Source organism: Zalophus californianus, chromosome 15 (genome assembly GCF_009762305.2).
Source record: "Zalophus californianus isolate mZalCal1 chromosome 15, mZalCal1.pri.v2, whole genome shotgun sequence".
Lineage (NCBI taxonomy): Eukaryota > Metazoa > Chordata > Mammalia > Carnivora > Otariidae > Zalophus > Zalophus californianus.
In genome coordinates, this window is record NC_045609.1 from 33,948,511 (window position 1) to 33,968,424 (window position 19,914).

The following is a 19,914-nucleotide window of genomic DNA, read 5'->3' on the forward strand; positions in this document are numbered from 1 at the left end:
TAAGGCAGAGCGGGAGGTGACCCTACAGCAGGATACCTCTAATAGCAGTGTTAAGGAAGTTCCTATTCATAGGCAATCAAAATGCCAAACAGATAATGACGATTGTCAAAATCAGAGGGAAGTTTGAAGCATTAGTTTGGATATAGGCCCCCATGCACCCATTTTTACTGAGGTCTTGGAAGCAAACATCTTTTGGCATGTATCTCATTAATGCTGGGTTTACACTAACTGCAAAAATGTGCCTGATATAATTTTAATTTTATCTTAGTATTGAAGATACATAGCAAATCTCAACCCACTACTGAGTTACCTTTCATCCTAATAGAATTAAGAAAAATGGCACAATATAACATTAAAAAATTCGTGTACAGGTATTTTGTACATGGTTATTTAAATAAAAGCCTTATTTCTTTAAGTCATCAGAAGGGATGAAGAAAGTGGGAGCCAAGATCTTCCTCAGAGTACCCTGTAATAAATCAGATGCAGTGATGTTCTGCTGGGGTAATTGCATCCCAGTGGGGCTTAAGAGAGCTAAGTCTTTTGCCGTTACTTGCTTAGCTTGTGACCCAAGGAAAAGATGATCACTTTGCCATGTCTGATTTCCTAAATATAAAATGGTCACTGCCATTTGCATACTGTTAAGTGTTGTAACTTCAGCTAAGGGATTAGTGAGGGCAAACCACTTCTTGTTTTAAGGGATAAACTAAATTTAGGATGGCTCATCATTCATGTATGTCATTCTATACCTTGTCATAAGGGAGGATTTATCTGGAGGAAATAAAATAAATTTCCACACCTTTGTTCAGATGTATTTTTCTGTCTTATGAAGTGAGGAAATAGAAGAAAGTAAGAATCTGGGGCAGGGAGTGGGGAGGGAGAAAAGGAATCTATTTGTATGATAAGCATTGAAGCCCAGGTCCCAAGTGTGGAAAAACTGAAGCGATGTGCAGAAGAAAAATTGTTAGAAGTCTGTTTGAAAAGAGGAATGGCCGGGAAAGAGTTGTATCTTCGGATGATTTCAGGCACTAATTTGTGATAAAAGACTCAAGTGCCAGAGATACTAAGATTATTCACACATTAAAGTCTACTAGATTCTAGAACTAGACAGATGAAGTGCTGAATTTCCCTTTGATCCCAAAAGGTTGTTGCTTTTGCCATTGCCGGCAAATCATCAGTACTTTGGGGAAATCAAAGTGCCTTCATCAGGAAATGTTGAGGGATAGTATGTGATGGGACTTGACTGTCCTGTTAGGTTGGCAGCTTGCCCTGACCTGAACTGAACCCAGCAGGTAGAAGGGAAAAGCACTCTCCAAAGGGAGGTCCTGAGATTTCTTCATATCTTGCAGTTAGAAGAAAACAGTTCAGGGTCCATGTGTATTACCATCTCCCAATCTTTTCTATCTCTCTGTGGGTGTGTTTGTGAGCACCTGTGTACACATCCCCAATCTGAAAATACTGATAGAAAGGGGAGTGTGCAGGATTCATGTTAAGTTTCTCAAACTTACCATGGAGTAACTGTTTGCTTTTGGATTAATGTGTTGATTTGGAAAAGAAAAATGAGAGAGGCTAACAGAGGAGCTGTGACACTGAACTTTATTTCCTGGCAGTGAGTGGGAGGAGGGCTTTGCTTCTTAGAACTCCAAGGATACCTGAAAGCTGAGGCAAAAAGGGCAGGGTTGGGGTACTGAAAATGGCAGATAAATAAAAGGAACTTTGGTACAGGGACTACCTGGCTGGACAATATTCATGTGGCAATGAGTGATGAAGGTGGTAAGGAGAAAAAGAGCCCACTCAGTCCATGAAGCAGAAGAGCAAAAACAGGTAAAACATTAAAACAAATGTATTTGTCACCAGAGTGAGCCTGGCTAAAGGTCATTTCTGGTAACTGGAATAAAAAAGCAACTCATTCATTTCTCATTTTTGCCTATCACCCTCCTTTCTTTTCCTTTAATCCTCAATAAAGATAAACTTAATGTTCTAAACACGGAGTGTGTAAATCTCTCAGGGGCTGTCCAGGGGCTTGATTTTTCTCTCTTCTGCTGACTTCAAAACCTTGTAATGTACCTCAGCGGAGATCACAAAGACTTATGCAGAATGGACAACATTTGGGGCTCACAGAGAAGTTAGCCTGTGAAACTTGTACTGAAGAAACATTTTTACTAAATGAGTCATCTAAACTAGACAGGAGCACAGTGAGACTCAATATTTATTTAAGAAGAAAAAAAGAGAGGCTAGGTGTGCTGGCTAATCTTGCGTTGGCTTACTTGTGGGTCTGTGATCAGTGTTATCAGGCAGCTGTACTCCCATGCTTTGTAAAAGGTTGGACGCAGGTCCTGCCAGTCCAGCTTGGGAACTATAGGATTCCAGTATATTTGAAACCAGGTTCAGGTCTATATCCACTGGTGTCATAACAGATCCGCCTGCACCAGAATCTTCCTCATCTGAATTATTGGTAGTCTGGGATAGAGGTTCCTTATTTATGGAGAGAAAACAAAATCATGAAATAGGCCATTAGATTAGATGGTAGTTACAATAAAAACTAAGCAATAATGTAAAACTGAAATCTAAATTAAAAAGGCAATTTCTTATCCTTAATGATAGAAAATAAAAATGAAGTCTAATAAGCTTCACAATTTAACACACATATTAGAATTTGGTTCCAAAGATTTTAACACACTTCTTTCTAGGAAAAGTTTCTATAAATTGGATTTCTTCCCTGTTTTCAAATAGCCCAAGGGAGATAACCAAGGTTAAGGAGACATATTTATAGCTTGCCTAAGAGTTTTAAAAGAGATACGCAAATATGAACATTAAAAAAAAAATCTAATTTTTTCTCTAAATGAAAGAAACTAATTTCCTTTTTATCCCCCAGTGAAAAAACTTTAAAAACCTGAGGCTCTGTGGAGTCCAACCACAAAGATTCCGAATTGTTACTTGAACCTCTCTGGTTTTACAGGTTGGGGAAAGGATTTGAAAGATTGCAGCTTGAGTTATAGACCTTAGTATCTTTGCTATTCAAAGTGCAGTCCATGAATCAGCAGCATGCTGATCCCAACACTGCTTGGGAGCCTCTTAGACACGTAAAATCTCAGGCTTCACCCCAGACCAACTTAACCAGAATCCACATTTTATTTTCTATAGTTTGCTTTTTTTTTTTTACTTCACTTTTACTTAGATCTTTAGATGGCTCATATACATACTAATATTTTAGAAACACTGCTTTAGATAAATTTAACATACTATTTCTTGGTTTCTATTAGGTTTGGGCAATACTGGAAGTGATTATAGTTTAAATGTGGTTTAGATGATCAAAGCAAGGTAAATAACAATCATTAAGGGCCTTATGGATCTCACTGTTGTTTCATGTAGTTCTCATATTGATTCTACAACATAAGGATTACTGGTTAATGGATATATATTCACAGTGGATGGTTGAGCTGGATTTCAAACCCTAATCCCCAAGGCTCCAGGGTCCGCTTTCATAATGTCTCTTAGGTCCAGGTTAGACACTGCTGGTATAAAAACTAGGATAAAAAAATGAGTGGAAGATGAATTCTTAATTTGGCCCTAAATTAAGAAAACAACAAACACTATTAAGACTTGAAAATTATTTGGGGGGTGCCTGGGTGGCTCAGTCGTTAAGCGTCTGCCTTCGGCTCAGGTCATGATCCCAGTGTCCTGGGATCGAGCCCTGCATCGGGCTCTCTGCTCCGCGGGAAGCCTGCTTCTCCCTCTCCCACTCCCCCTGCTTGTGTTCCTGCTCTCGCTCTCTGTCAAATAAATAAATAAAATCTTAAAAAAAAATTATTTGGATATTTAAGACGCTTTCTGTTTTTAAAGTCCATGTAAGCTGTTAGTAGTAGAATGCAACCACAAACTAGTCTGACCACATTGCATAACTTTTAATGTTAAATCCTAATGGATAACATAGAATAAGTAATATAATTAAACATATTTAGGAGAACAAAGTTAATAATCCTTAGGAAAACATTACCAATCTTAAATTCTTATTTATTTCAAATCAAAATATCAAATTCATCACCAAAAAAAGATCACAAATCAAAAAAAGATCACAAATCAAAAAAAGGAAAGAAAAAAAAACTAAGATAAAATAGAGTTTTAGCTCTCCTTCATAATATTAAGATATGCAGATAGGGGAAGAGGTTAAACACTCACGTACCATTTGCTTCTGGGTGGTGAAACTTTTGCCAATGCTGGTATGTGCTAATTCCTGGTCCATCTGGGCCATGTATGACTTGAGATTATTAAGAGTTCCTTTTACAGATGCTTCTTCCCCAGTCTCCTGGGTTTTAAGATCCAAGTCATCATCACTATCCAAACATTCAAAGTCTTCCTCAGCCAGATCATCGGAGTCTGATTCATGAGGACTTGGACCTACACAGACCCCAACACAAAAAGAGCCACATGGTAATTTTTTCTTGAGTGATTATACCTCTCTAACGAGTTAAATATTATCTGCAGAAAAGGACTAATATACAGAGGTAAATTATTTAATAAAAATCCAGAAAATGGTACTGCGGGCGGATATTTGCAGAAAAGTACACAGGCTGAGCTGAAAAATACAGCTTTTTTTTAATTACGAATTCAATTACTAAAATTTTTTACTAAAAATTTTAAAACCTACAGAATACATGAATATACTTTGATATAAATATTCAAGTCATACAGAGTATTATTGTCTCACATCTCACTCTCTTCCCAGAGTTAAGCATCTTTTAACAGTGTGGTGGGTACCCAGGCCTTTATGCAGTTCTGTACGTATGTATAAAAACATAAGGGTATTACACACACACACACACACACACACACACACACACACTGAACCATGGTTTGCTTTTCCACTTATTTCTAGGTCTTGGAAGTCCTTCTTTGTGAAAACATGTAGATGGATCTCATTCTTTCTTAAGACTGCCCAATATTTCACAATATGATTGTACTATAATTTAGCCATTTCCTTCTCCATGGACATTTTAGGACGTTCCAATTTTTTGCTACTACAATGCTGTAATCACTATCTTAGCACATATGTGTCCTTTTCATAGAGAAAATTCCTGGAAGTGAAATTACCAAGTCAAAGGTTATAAACTTTCTAGAGTTCCAAACCACCCTGTGAAAGACTTAAACTTCCACGCTCATGGTTTGACAGTACCCATTTCTTCAACCCTTTGAGAAAACTGGGTATTGTTAATCTTTTAAATCTTTGCCAATATGATAGGCAAAAAAATAAGTTCTTATTTTGTATTGTGTATTTATTTACTAGAAACAAGTATTTTCAAATATTTGTATTTCTTCTTCAAGGCATTGCCTGTTTATATCCTTTGTTGATTTTTTAAATTGGGCTATTGTCTTTTAATTATTAGGGTTAAGTACAGTAAGTCTAAAAGAGAAAAAACAGTATAACATGGAAGCCAAGGTAAAACCATATCTAGCCACACAGCATTCACTCGTTCAACAAATACTCAATGAGCAGCTACTATGTTAGGCACTGAGCTAAGCATCCTCTGCAAAATCATTCAACTGGGCAGAAGTTCATGGTTGAAAGAAATTCAAAATCATTAAGAGAAAGCAAATACTTTGACTCCCAAGAGATCCAATGCTCTAGTACTCTAGCAACAGCCTTGCTACTTATAGTTTCAAAATGAAAATAAACATCACACTGTAACTTACCTAAAATCTTGTCAAAATAATTAAGAAAAGAATCTGCATCAAAAGTGATTGGAGCCTCAGAAGTTTCTCTGTAAGATTAAAAGAAAAAGACCATTTAATTTGAACACAACTCTCTGGACCTTTTTTTTTTTGTTTTTTTAAAGCAGTGCCATTCTTAGGACTACTACTAGAGATACGATCTCAAAAGAAGTACAAGAAAAACTGTAGTTTAAACGGTCTTAAACTACTAAACTGTAGTTTAAATGGTCTTTAAGTGGTCTACTCTGGGAAGAGAGTGAGATGTGAGACAATAATAACTCTGTATGGCTTGAATATTTATATCAAAGTATATTCATGTATTCTGTAGGTTTTAAAATTTTTTTTTTTTTAATTTATTCATGAGAGACAGAGAGAGAGAGGCAGAGGCAGAGGGAGAAGCAGGTTCCCTGCCAAGCAGGGAGCCCAATGCGGGACTCGATCCCAGGACCCTGGGATCATGACCTGAGCCGAAGGCAGACGCTTAACCGACTGAGCCACCCAGGCGTCTCGGTTTTAAAATTTTTAAGTAAAAAATTTTAGTAATTGAATTCATAATAAAAAAAAAAGCCGTATTTTTCAGCTCAGCCTGTGTACTTTTCTGCAAATATCTGCCCGCAGTATCATTTTCTGGAAGGGATTTTTATTAAGTAATTTACCTCTGTAAGACCATTTAAACTACAGTTTTTGTTGTAAGAAAATAATTTTATTTAAAGAAAATATTATGTAAAGAAAAAAAAATATTTCTTGCAAAAGAAATGGGAAAGACTGATGAAATAAAAGTAAAGGGTGCCTGGGTGGCTCAGTTAGTTAAGCAACTGCCTTCGGCTCAGCTCATGATCCCAGAGTCCTGGAATCGGGTCCCACATCTGGCTCCCTGATCAACAGGGAGTCTGCTTCTCCCTCTGCCTCTCCCCCACCTCTTGTTTTCATGATCTCTCTTTCTCTCTCACAAAAATAAATAAAATCTTTAAAAAAAAAGAAAAGTAAAGTAAAAATGTCACTTTGTTTATGCAGATGTAACTTATACTGATTTAGGGACCTACCCACCCTGCACCTCCCACAAGAGATATATATATATATATGGCATTAGCAGAATAAATCACATCTCTGAGTTTATTTTATTTTTATTTTTTTAAAGATTTTATTTATTTATTTTGAGCGAGAGAATGAGAGAGAGAGAGCACATGAGAGGGGGGAGGGTCAGAGGGAGAAGCAGACTCCCCGCTGCACAGGGAGCCCAATGCGGGACTCGATCCCGGGACTCCAGGATCATGACCTGAGCCGAAGGCAGTCGCTCAACCAACTGAGCCACCCAGGCGTCCCTGAGTTAATTTTAAAAAGGTCTATTTCTTTAGGAACTAAACTTTTAAAAGTAAGAACATATTTTCTCTTATCTCTGCTCTTTTTTTTTTTTTCAACTGGCTCCATGCTCAGTGTGGAGCCCAACATGGTGCTTGAACACACAATCCTGAGCTCAAGACCTGAATTGAGATAAAGAGTCAGACACTTAACTGAGCCACCCAGGCGCCCCCCCAATCTCTGCTTTCTTAAAAAGAGAATACTGAACATAAATTTTATTCTTCTCATGAGGCTCAAGAGCATCAACACAAATAAAGATATATTTGCTATACAAGTGACAATTCCATCTACCTTATTTTCCTATTACTTGCCAAATGTAACTTCCCATTTCTTATTATTTCTTCCTCTGATGAACTCTTTTATCCCTCTCTTTTGAATGTGAAGCTTCCAATTGACTTGTGGGGTGGGAGATTGAATGGAAATGTGGATTTGCTGAGAGCTAGGTGTTAAGAGCCCATAAGGTTCTGAGAAAAGTTTAAAGAGTAAAATACACGATTTCCTTGCACAGCTCTGGGATGGACACTTTTAGATCTGTTGAGTAGTCTCTCTGACTTACTTTAAGAATTGCAAAGAATCAGGCTATTAAAAATACAACTCCAGATAAGTCATCATGGTACTAGGCACCAAAAGAGGAAAACACAGCAGTATAAATCATTTACTGAAAAGAAAAACAAGAGCAGAAATGGCAATGACTAGATGACTTCAACATCTGCATTCTAACTACTTAGATATTTATACTCTAACACAAAATTACCGAGGTAGCTCTGCTCCTTTGTGGGTTGAAACTTTGGAAATGAAGGCTTTCATGCTTTCTGAGACTTGACTTAAGTCATAGTTCTGCTCCTCCTTGGAAATGGGCTCTGCTTCTGTTTTGCCAGCAGCTTCCTGCAGTAGCTGGTCCAGTTGATCTGGTGAGAGATCTAACCACTGGTCATCTGAAAAAGAATAAAACAGGACACCACCATACCACACTGAACATGGGAGGTACTCTCAGAGAAGGGCCCTGAGAGACTTAGTGGAATATTTTCATCTTTCCTAAACCTTCTGCTCTATCCTGGTCCATCACTTACCATCTTCTGGGGGAAGATTAGCTTCTTCCTTCTTAAGCTCTTCTATATCAAATGGTACAGTTTGTAATAAGGTTAAGATTTCTTCACCTGGGCTCATAGCAAGAGAGCTATAAAAAAACAGAAGACATGGGAATTTTTTTATAAGACAGCTCAGAATAATAATCACAAAAAAATAGTATTTTAAAGCTGGGAGGAATGATCTAGTCTAATTTGTTTTGAAACAATTGCTTTAGGTTATAGACCCCTTTTTCTCAAATAAAATTTTACCAGAACTCTAAAAGAGCTCAAAGAAAAACTGCTTTGTACAGCAAAGGAAACTGAAAAGGCAACCTACTGAATGGGAGAAAATATTTACAAAATCATACATCTGATAAAGGGTTAATATCCAAAATATATAAAGAACTCATACAACTTGATAGTAAAAAAAACAATCTGGGGCGCCTGGGTGGCTCAGTCGTTAAGCGTCTGCCTTCGGCTTGGGTCATGATCCTGGGGTCCTGGGATCAAGCCCCGTATTGGGCTCCCTGCTCAGCGGGAAGCCTGCTTCTCCCTCTCCCACTCCCCTTGCTTGTGTTACCTCTCTCGCTGTGTCTCTCTCTGTCAAATAAATAAATAAAAATATTTAAAATAAAAAAAAAATCTGATTTATTTTTTTAATTTAAATTCAATTAGCCAACATATACTACATCAATAGTGTCTTTTTTTTAAGATTTTATTTATTCATTTGAGACAGAGAGAGAGAGCATGAGCAGGGGGGAGAGGGAGAGGGAGAGGGAGAAGCAGATTCCCTGCCAAGCAAGGAGCCCAATGTGGGACTCAATCCCAGGACCCTGAGATCATAACCTGAGCCGAAGGCAGACACTTAACCATCTGAACCACCCACGCACCCTACATCGTTAGTTTCTGATGTAGTGTTCAATGACTCATCAGTTAAAAACAATCTGATTTAAAAATGGGCAGAGGACCTGAATACAAGATGTACAAATGGCCAAGAGGTACATGAAAAGGTGCTCAACATCACTCATCATCAAGAAAATGCAGATCAAAATCACCATGAGATATCAGCTCACACCAGTCAGAATGGATATTACCAAAAGACAAGAGAGTTGGTAAGGAGGTGGAGAAAAGGGAACCCCTGTGCTTTGGTGGGAATGTAAATTGGTGCAACCACTATGAAAAACAGTATGAAGAATCCTCAAAAAAATTAAAAACAGAACTAGCATATGATCCAGCAATTCTACTTTTGGGTATATATGTAAAGGAAATGAAAACAGGATATTGAAGAGATACCTGCAATTCCCTTCACTGCAGCATTTACTCACAATAGCTAAGACATGGAAACCACCTAAGTGTCCACCAATGGATGACAGGATAAAGGAGATGTGCTATATACAATTATATTACAAATTGTATTACAATTACAAATATATATAATAAATATATACACATATATTATTCAGAGAAATATATATAAAAAGGAAATACTGTTATTTGTGAAATGGATTGACCCTGAGGTCATTATGCTAATGGAATAAACCAGACAGAGAATGACAAACACTGCATGGTATTACACATATGTGGAATCTCAAAAAAAAAAAGTAAAGTTCATAGAAACAGAGTAGAAAAGTAGCTGCCAGGGACGAGGGAGTGAGGGAAATAAGGAGAGGTTGGTAAAAGGAATGGTACAAAGTTTCTGAATACCATCTAAGGATCTAATGTAAAACATGGTGACTATAACACTGTATCTTATAAGTGAAATCTGCTCAGAGAGTAGAACTTAAATGTTCAAATTGCCCCATCAAAAAGATAAATACATGAGGTGATGGAACTGCCAATTAACTAGATCCCTTCACATGTACAAATATCAAATCACCATGATGTATGCCTTAAATATTTATGATTTTATTCCTCAATTATTTCTCAGTAAAGCTGAAAAAGAAAAACTGCTTTGATTGAAATGGAGTTTGGAAGCTCAGAGATGTAACCATTTCACCTTTGCCTTTGGTTCTGCAACAGGATGCATGGAACACCATTATGAACCTGCTGACTTAGTATAACTCTTTCAATTTATATATAGCATATATATGAGAAAAAGAAAACCCAGAGGAAAGTATGAACTAAAATTAATCTTGCATGTATGATAGGCTAGCACTTAATTTTATTTTTTTTTTAAAGACTTTATTTATTTATTTGAGAGAGAGAGAGAATGAGAGATAGAGAACACAAGAGGGAAGAGAGTCAGAGGGAGAAGCAGACTCCCTGCCGAGCAGGGAGCCCGATGTGGGACTCGATCCTGGGACTCCCGGATCATGACCTGAGCCGAAGGCAGTCGCTTAACCAACTGAGCCACCCAGGCGCCCTAGCACTTAATTTTAATTTTAATTTTTTTTAAGATTTTATTTATTTGACAGAGAGAGAGAGAGAGCACAGCAGGGGGAGCAGCAGGTAGAGGGAGAAGCAGGCTCACCCCAAACAGGGAGCCCAATGCAGGGCTCCATCCCAGGACGCTGGGATCACGACCTGAGCTGAAGGCAGACTCTTAACGACTGAGCCACCCAGGTGCCCCAGGCTAGCACTTTAAATACATTTTCTTATTTAGTCCTCTAATTACTACTATGAGGTAATAATCCTGTTTTACAGATGAGAAAACCAGGGCTCAGTGAAGTTCTGTAACTTTTAAAAGGTCATTGAGTTAGAGCAAAGTCTCGAAATCAAGTCTTCTGATACTATCTTATGATGCTCCTATAGTAAACTGATAAGGAAGTAATGCACAGAGATATTATCTGTATGATGAGCATGTTATTTTATGATGGCAATGTGACTTGTTATACAAACTGATGGAACCCTGCCTGACCTATTTAGAATGGAGCAAATCAAGTTATAGAATGGACTTACATTCATTTAAATAAAGATCGGCATACCTTGCTAAATCATGAAGGTGACAGGAAATTGTCACTACTACATATTATGCAAATATTACTAAGAGAAAAAAAGAAATATACAAATAATCATAATAAATTACACAATATAAAATCATATTTATTTATTTTAGAGACAGAGAGAGAGAGTGTGAGCAGGGGGAGGGGCAGAGGGAAAGGGAGAGATAGAATCTCAAGCAGACTACCTGCTGTGTGCAGGGCTCAATCTCACCACCCTGAGGTCATGACCTGAGCCAAAATCAAGAGCTGGACCAAATGCTGTGAAGAGTCACAGGAGAAGGTAATTAATTACATTAACTACAGAGAAGTTAAAAAAAAAATGATAAAGACAATGGAAGTAGTTGAGTTAGGCCTTAAAGAATGGGGTGGGGGTGGCTCGGTTAAGTGTCCAACTCTTGATTTTGGCTCAGGTCATGACCTCAGGGTGGTGAGATTGAGCCCTGCACACAGCAGGTAGTCTGCTTGAGATTCTCTCTCTCCCTCTCCCTCTGCTCATACATGCTCTCTCTCTCTCTAAAATAAATCTTTAAAAAAACGGGGAAGATGTTTTCTTAAGATTTTATTTATTCTGAGAGAGAGAGTGCGAGTGCATGAGCAGGGCGAGGAGCAGGGGGAAGAGGGAGAAGCACACTCCCACTTAGCTGGGAGCCCAACGTGAGGCTCAAACCCAGGACCCTGGGATCATGACCTGAGCCCAAGGCAGACGCTCAACCAACTGAGCCACCCAGGCACCCAGAATGGGGAAGATTCTGACAAGTAAGATAGGGTAGAGGAACTTCAGGCAAAGGGGAAAATGAGCGTTAGTATAAAGGCAAAGAAGTGAGGAACACGTTCACAAAGCAAATAGTGTTCAGTTTGGCAAAAGTGTGGAAGACGAAGCTGAACAGATGGACTGGGATGAGAGCACAGTGAGCCTGAAATGGCTAAGTTTGGACTCAATGAAATAAGCAGTGCGTGATGACTGATGGCTTCTTTTTTATTTTTAATTTTTGTTTTAAGAGATTTAAATAATATAGACAAGTCCAAAAGATATAGCAAAAAAAAAGGATGATATAACAAATGTCCATATCCTACCACATAGAATTATAATATTGTTATACTTACTTCCAGTCTAAAGGAATGATTGATTACCTTTAAAATAAAAAATTAAACATGCATGTACTTTAAAAATTTATAGATAAAGCTAATATTTTTCTTTTGATGATCAACATTATCAGTTCCAACCCATTTCGTTATTACCCAGAGGTGACTGCTCTCACAAATAATCCTTCTGGTCCACTGAGTGTGTGCATGTGCGCGCGTGTGCACACACACGCACACACATACACACATTTGTTATATTTGCTGTTCTCTTTCCCTGGAATTTTATTCCCCCCCAAATACCTGTATGCCTCATTCTCTCACTTCATTTATGTCTCTTCTCAAACAGAACCTCCTTGGAAAGGCCTCTTTGACCAACCTATTTGGAATAGCAGCCTAGGGGTGCCTGGGTGGCTCAGTTGGGTGAGCCACCGACTCTTGGTCTCGGCTCAGATCATGATCTCAGGTTCATAGAATTGAGCCCTGCGTCAGGCTCCATGCTCAGCGCAGTCTGCCTGGGATTCTCTTTTTCCTTCTCCCCCTCCCCCTACTCGTACAATCAATCAATCATCAATCAATCAATAAAATCTTTAGAATAGCAGCCTGTACCTCTCTTTCCTCATACACTGTTTTCTCTTCAAAGCACTTACTTACCACCATCTAGTATCATATAGTGGTTTATTGTCTTTCTCCTACACTAGCATGTAAGCTCCATAAGTATAGGGAGACTTTAGGTTCATTTGTTTTATCCCCAGTACCTGGAATTGGGCCTGGCACATAGGAGATACTCAATAAATATTTGTTGAACTAATGAATATATATGTACCTATAAATAATATATGGCATTTTGTGTACTAAACATTTTTATATGTATAGCATCCATACTCTACATATTTACAACTTGCCTTTTTCCCCAACATCATGTTTTCAAAATCTGTTTATTAGATCAGTGGTTTTCAACTGGGGACAATTTTGCCCCCAGAGGACATCTGGCAAAGTCTGGTGATATTTTTGGTTGTCACAATTGGGGGTTGGATGGAGTGCTATTGGCATTTACTGGGTAGAGGCCAGGGATGCTGCTAAACATCCCATAATACACAGAGCATCTCCCACAACAAAGAATTATCTGGTCCAAAAGGTAAACAGTGCCAAGGTTGAGAAATCCTGAATAGACTCAAGTACATTTAGCTAATCTCTGGTTAACTAATGGATAGTAGTCCATCATACAAATACACTGTAATTCATTTATCTACTATTGATGGACACTTACATTGTTCAATCTTTCACTTTTACAATCTCTAATAATTTTTAGGAGAGGGATTAAAGATGATTGAAGACATATTTCAAGCAGATTCTCCTGGCTCTAATGGTTGCATTAGAACTGAAGAGTCGCTAGAAGCTGGGAAACAAATTTAGGTATTGCCATAGTTCAAGAAATAAGTAAGAAAAAAAAAAAGAAACAATAATTAGAGTAGGTAGGCAGTAAAAAAGAAAAATGCAAGACACAACATAATAAAAAAGATCAAGAGACTGGATCCAAGGAGAGACAGGAAGTCTAGGTGATAAGGAGGATGGTAGTACTCTTAAAAAAGAGAGTGGGAAACAGTCTGTGATATTAATCCAGGTATTAAAAAACAAAACAAAACACTGGGCATTAAGAACAGGTCTGGAGGGAAATGCGAGTTTGGTTTTAAACTGTTTAGAAGCTACCCTGGTTTGGGGAATGGGAGTCTCTTTTGCAACATTATTTAGAATGTTGGACATGTAGGGGCGCCTGGGTGACTCAGGCGGTTAAGCACCTGCCTTTGGCTCGGGTCATGATCTCAGGGTCCTGGAATCGAGCCCCGCATCAGGCTCCCTGCTCAGCGGGAAGCCTGCTTCTCCCTCTCCCTGCCGCTCCCCCTGCTTGTACTCTCTCTGTCGAAGAAATAAAATCTTAAATAAATTAATTAATAAAATTAAATGTTGGATATGGGGCACTTGGGTGACTCAGTCGTTAAGCGTCTGCCTTTGGCTCAGGTCATGATCCCGGAGTCCTGCGATTGAGCCCCGCATCGGGCTCCCTGCTCAGCGGGAAGCCTGCTTCTCCCTCTCCCACTCCACCTGCTTGTGTTCCTTCTCTCACTTTGTCTCTCTGTCAAATAAATAAATAAAATCTTTAAAAAAAAATAAAAAAATAAAATTAAATGTTGGATATGTAAACTACTTATAATTCTTTCTCCAGTAGTAAAAATATGGTAAGTTATGGCACATCCATTTCCTGAAATGTTATGCAGCTCTTTAAAGTTATGCTTAAAAGACTTTTTAATGTCATGGGAAAAAGTAAGATTATAATGAGTAAAAATTATGGACAGGATATAAAATTTTTATATAGTATAAAAATGTTTTAAAAATAACTACATGAATGGGGGGGGGAAATCCTGGAAGGCAGTAGATCAAAATGGTAATAGTTGACTCTCTGGTATAAATATTTTCCTTATTACATCTTTCTGTATTTGCTATAATGAGTGAATGTTATTTTGTAACAACAACAAACTTATTTTAAGATTTGAGAGAGAGAGAGAGAGTGAGTGAGAGACAGCATGAGCTTGGGGGAAAGGGAGAGGAAGAAGCAGGCTCCCCACCGAGCAGGGAGCCTGACATGGGGCTTGATCCCAGGACCCCGAAATCAAGACCTGAGCTGAAGGCAGACACTTAACCAACTGAGCCACCCAGGCACCCCACAAACTTACTTAAAAAGAACTATCGAACCACCAATCTATCTTGTTTTGTGCAAAGAGCCTTAACCCTCCTACACGAGTCTAATTACTTAACACCTCTTTAACCCAAGTCTGTAAGGTAATACTTCTATACAAGCAGAGTGGCCCTTTGAAGCAGATGGGAATCATCTGGGGGAGATTCTCCTAACCATGAGGGCCACCTCTTTTACTCTCCTGACTCTCTTTCCCAAGTTTTCTGAAATGATACCCCAAGAAGGAATCCTCTTACCACCAATTATTGCCATAAAACTGATGGGAGTGGGACAAAGGCACATGCAGACACCTCTGAGAGTAAGGACTGCTGTATATAAAGTCATTATTATCTCATGGACAACTGATGTTAGAGTTCTCTCAGCATCAACTTCGCTTCACCAGGCCTCAAAGAACATTCTATTACACAAATAAGTGGTGTTTGCCATGCAAGCAGAATGACTGGACTTCAAAACCAGAAAGTTTTATTTGGAAAAAAAAAAAAAAAAAAAAGCCCAACAACAAAATGAGAAACACAACTTGGGACCTTTTAACCCTAATATATACAAAGCTATTCTTTCATATTATTTAACAGCTTTGAGTATCTCAAATTCAATTCTGCAAACATAAATTTAATTTTTTCCAATACTCAAACTCTGACCTTTGATTCCTGAGCTCAATAAGACTGAGGCTTTCTGCTAAAGCTCTGTTTTTTCCTTGGTGCTGCACTGACTAGGAAGTGACCTCAAGGGACAACTCAGATAATGTGGTCCGCATCTACTCTGATCTTCTCTTAAGGGTCCTATTTCCTTCAATTTTTGCCGTATTTTGTTGTTCTACTGTGTGTTCAAATAATTGTTTCTTATATTCTGTCCAGAGTTTATAATTACAATTGGCAGGGGGGTTAGATGGGTATGTTACTCCACCATTATGAGACCTCCATTTTATTAAATTTTAAAGGGGTGCCATTTCCTTCAAACCTTGTGCTCATTTCTTTCTTCCCCCAGGAAATATATGGCAGCTCAGAATGAGATTTGATTTGAAAGATGAATGTCTGCTTTATTCTGTTTCAGACCCACCTAAAAGTAGCTAGACACAGCCAAGGGCTCCTATAGGAATTAAGCATATGCTCAATATCAGACTACCTGAGTTCAAATCTTGTATCTGTCACTTACTTGCTGTGTGACCTCTGGCGAACTACTTAATCTCTCTTGGCCTCAGCTTCTCTGCTGTAAATAGGGAACGGTAATAATCATACTTATTTCATAGGATTGTAAGAGAGATTTGACAAATTAAAGTGGCCTACACTTTATAATTACCAATAAATGTTAGCCATTAGATGATGATGATGATGCCAGACGCAGTGATCTTCTGTAGCAAAACCCCCTCTGCCCCACCTTCAGCCCCTTCAACAGTCATGGTCCTTGTCATTAACTCTTTAAATATGGCAATTCCAACTCCTGCAACTATCTCAAGAGTGAGGAACTCCTTAACTTCTGGCAGGTTACCACTCTGCGGCCACGGTTAGGTAGTGATAAACTCACCTTTCTGGTCGGTTAACTGAAAGTTGGAAGTAGTTCTTTGCCATTTCTAGCCTTGCCTGGTACTGAGCAGAACCTTCTATCAGTCCCTTAAAAAAAAAAAAAAAAAAAGGCCTATCAGAACATTATTTACATGGTATCATTAAAATAATCTGCTCACCAGCAATTTTCAGGGAGGCAGTGTGTGATACATTGTTCAGGAATCATGAGGCTTGAGTCCAATCCCTGTTTTGTCATTAATGTACCTTTTTGGGCTCTAGTTTCTCCAAATAAGGGGACTGGGCTATATGTAGTAGTTCCTAATCCTTTTCACCATTAAGGACCTCTTTCCAATTTGGATGATTTTCTACCATTTTCTAATATTTAATTAGTTATTAAAAAATAACTGATTAGTAATTTATAAAACAAAGTACAAATAGAAACAAAAAATAGCATAATCCCACTTTATCATTTCTGATTTTCACATGTATGTTTATTTTGACATTCATACTTAATATTTTATATTCTTTCAAAAACAGACTATATCATAAGCACTTTTCCATATTGCTACAGTCTTTATATCATATTTTAAAACATCTTAATTCCAGTATAGTTAGCCTACCGTGTTCTATTAGTTTCAGGGATACAATATAGTGTTTCAACAATTCTATACATTACTCAGTGCTCATCACAATAAGTGTACTCTTAATCCCCTTCACCTATTTCACTCATTCCCCCACCTCCCCTCTGGTAACCATCAGTTTGTTCTCTATAGCTAAGAGTCCATTTTTTGTCTTTTTCCTTTGCTCATGTGGTTTGTTGAATTCCACATGAGTGAAATCATATGGTATTTGTCTTTCTCTGACTCGTTTCACTTAGCATTTTACACTCTAGATCCATCTATGTTGTTGTAAATGGCAAGATTTCATTCTTTTTTACGGCTGAGTAATATATATATCACATCTTCTTTACCTATCCATCTATTGATAGGATATTTGGGTTGCTTCCCTTGGCTATAAATAATGCTGCAATAAACATGGGAATGCATGTATCCCTTTGAATTAGTGTTTTCATTTTCTTTGGGTAAATACCCACTAGTGGAATTACTGGATCATATGATAATTCTATTTTTAAATTTTTGAGAAACATCCACACTGTTTTCCACAGTGTCTGAACCAGTTTGCATTCCCACAAATAGTGCACAAGGGTTCCTTTCTCTCCACATCCTCACCAACACTTGTTTCTTGTGTTTTAGATTTTAGCCATTCTGACAGATGTTTGTGATTTTGTTTTGCACACATTGTGATTTTGATTCGCATTTCTCTGAAGATTAATAACGTTGAGCATCTTTTCACGTATCTGTTGGCCATCTGTAAAAAAATTACAAAAAGACAACTAACGAATTTTTCTTAAAATATTCACTCTCACGAGTAGTAAGGATATACATATGAACACAATATTACTTTTTCACATATGTGAAAAAGGATCTGTATGATATTTAGTGCTATTGAATATGTAGTGAAGTTAATATTCCTATGCATTGCCGTAACATTGCATATTGATAGAACTTTAACTGGAAAATAATTTGCTTCGTCTTTGTCAAAAATAATTGTCTTCTTTGGAGAAATGTCTGTTCCTATATCATCATATTCTTTTTTTTTTAAGATTTTATTTATTTATTTGAGAGAGAGAATGAGAGATAGAGAGCACGAGAGGGAAGAGGATCAGAGGGAGAAGCAGACTCCCTGCCGAGCAGGGAGCCCGATGCAGGACTCGATCCCGGGACTCCAGGATCATGACCTGAGCCGAAGGCAGTCACCCAACCAACTGAGCCACCCAGGCGCCCTATATCATCATATTCTTAATGGACTTTTCTTCTTCTTGGATGTTTCCTTAAAACAGATTATTCAAAGTGGAGGTTCTGAGTTTGAACCTTTCTATAGCTCCTGGAACACATTAGCAAATTATTTTCCAGTTAAAGTTCTATCAATATGCAATGTTATGGCAATGTATAGGAATATAAACTTCACTACATATTCAATAGCACTAAATATCATACAGATCCTTTTTCACATATGTGAAAAAGTATTATTGTGTTCACATGTATATCCTTACTACTTGTGAGAGTGAATATTTTAAGAAAAATTTGTTAGTTGTCTTTTTGTAATTTTTTAAATCCATGTCTTTTTTAAAAAATATTTTATTGATTTATTTGACACAGAGAGAGGGAACACAACCAGGGGGAGTGGGAGAGGGAGAAGTAGGCTTCCTGCTGAGCAGGGAGCCCGATGAGGGGCGTGATCCCAGGACCCTGGGATCATGACCTGAGCCGAAGGCAGATGCTTAATGACTGAGCCACCCAGGAGCCCCTCTTCGTTCATTTTTCTATTTGGTGGCTTCATGTTTGCCTTATGATTTGCCCCAATTGTTCTTCTGATACATGATAACTTTCAGTGTTCTATATAAGTGTTAGTAATTTTTCTAAAATACTGGAAACAGTTCACAGTTATGCCCTCATTAACACTGAATTAGAATGGTCCCTTTTAACTCTAGCTTCTATAATGTTACACATTAAATATGGACCATAGGACTCTAATTCACTAGCCTGATTTTCCCTGGATTATACAGTTTTACAAATGCATTGCAAGTCCTACCTTAAAGTAATCATTCTTTTTCAGGCTTTCAAGGAAGCCAGCCCAAAGTGGTGAGGTAGTCATGAAGGATTTCCTGGAGTCAGAAAAATGTGGGCTACATTCAGAGCATAAGATCTCAAATCCATGAGCCTAGATGGAATAGGTAGAATTTTCATTATTAAGTTACTTTCTTTCCATTTAGCCACACTTAAGACCTAGGTGACTGGACATATGGACATTCATAACACTGAATTTTATGAGAAATCTATTTCCAAGTTTTTCAATTTCCACCGATTACTAAAAATTATAAAGGGAAAGCAAATAATACAAAACAAAGATTCTTGTTCTCTTCAAGGAGATTTCTCTTCTTGCTGATTACAAAACCAGAAATTTAAACTTATTTCTTGTTTGCTTAAAAAAAGGCTTGTAAAAGGTTTCTTGTCTAACAGAAATTATAAATGAATTCAGCATGGCCTTAGACATAGGAAAGGGAAGGAAGGGAATCACTCTATTTTAAGTGTCTTCTGACTAAAAATATAATGAATGAGCATAGCAAAATAAGTCAGACAGGGAGCTTTCCTGATCACTCTAGAGAAAACTACTGTTACCAATTTTTGCATATCCTTTCAGAAGTAATGTATGCACTCAAGCAGATGTGTGGTCTGTGTATGTCCTACTGGATCCCTTTTGTCATTAAATGGCAACATATACACTGTTCTAAACCTTGCTTTTTCACCAAGTTACATGTGTTGTAGATCATTTTATATGATCATACAAATTTATCCATTTCACAGCATAGGCAGACCATAATTTATCTATTTCTCTACTAATAGGCATTTAGGCAGTTTCCAATCTTTTGCTACTACAAATAATGCTGT

General features: G+C 37.8%; 1 protein-coding gene across 3 annotated transcripts in view; it reads right to left on the bottom strand.

Moving 5' to 3' along the window:
- Positions 1-19,914, bottom strand: part of ECD (ecdysoneless cell cycle regulator) — a 32,989-nt gene that overhangs the window by 1,213 nt on the left and 11,862 nt on the right. The window contains exons 8-15 of one of the 3 annotated variants that reach the window (XM_027591669.2): positions 19,058-19,186; positions 16,428-16,513; positions 8,136-8,242; positions 7,820-8,000; positions 5,689-5,756; positions 4,181-4,395; positions 2,265-2,472; positions 1,373-1,656 (exon numbers count right to left, since the gene is read on the bottom strand). In XM_027591669.2, the coding sequence (XP_027447470.1) occupies positions 1,502-1,656; positions 2,265-2,472; positions 4,181-4,395; positions 5,689-5,756; positions 7,820-8,000; positions 8,136-8,242; positions 16,428-16,513; positions 19,058-19,186 (1,149 nt within the window). In that variant the 3' untranslated portion in view covers positions 1,373-1,501. Of the gene's footprint in view, positions 1-1,372; positions 2,473-4,180; positions 4,396-5,688; positions 5,757-7,819; positions 8,001-8,135; positions 8,243-16,427; positions 16,514-19,057; positions 19,187-19,914 lie in introns of those variants that run through there. The other 2 variants (XM_027591678.2, XM_027591688.1) reach the window with 2 other exon arrangements.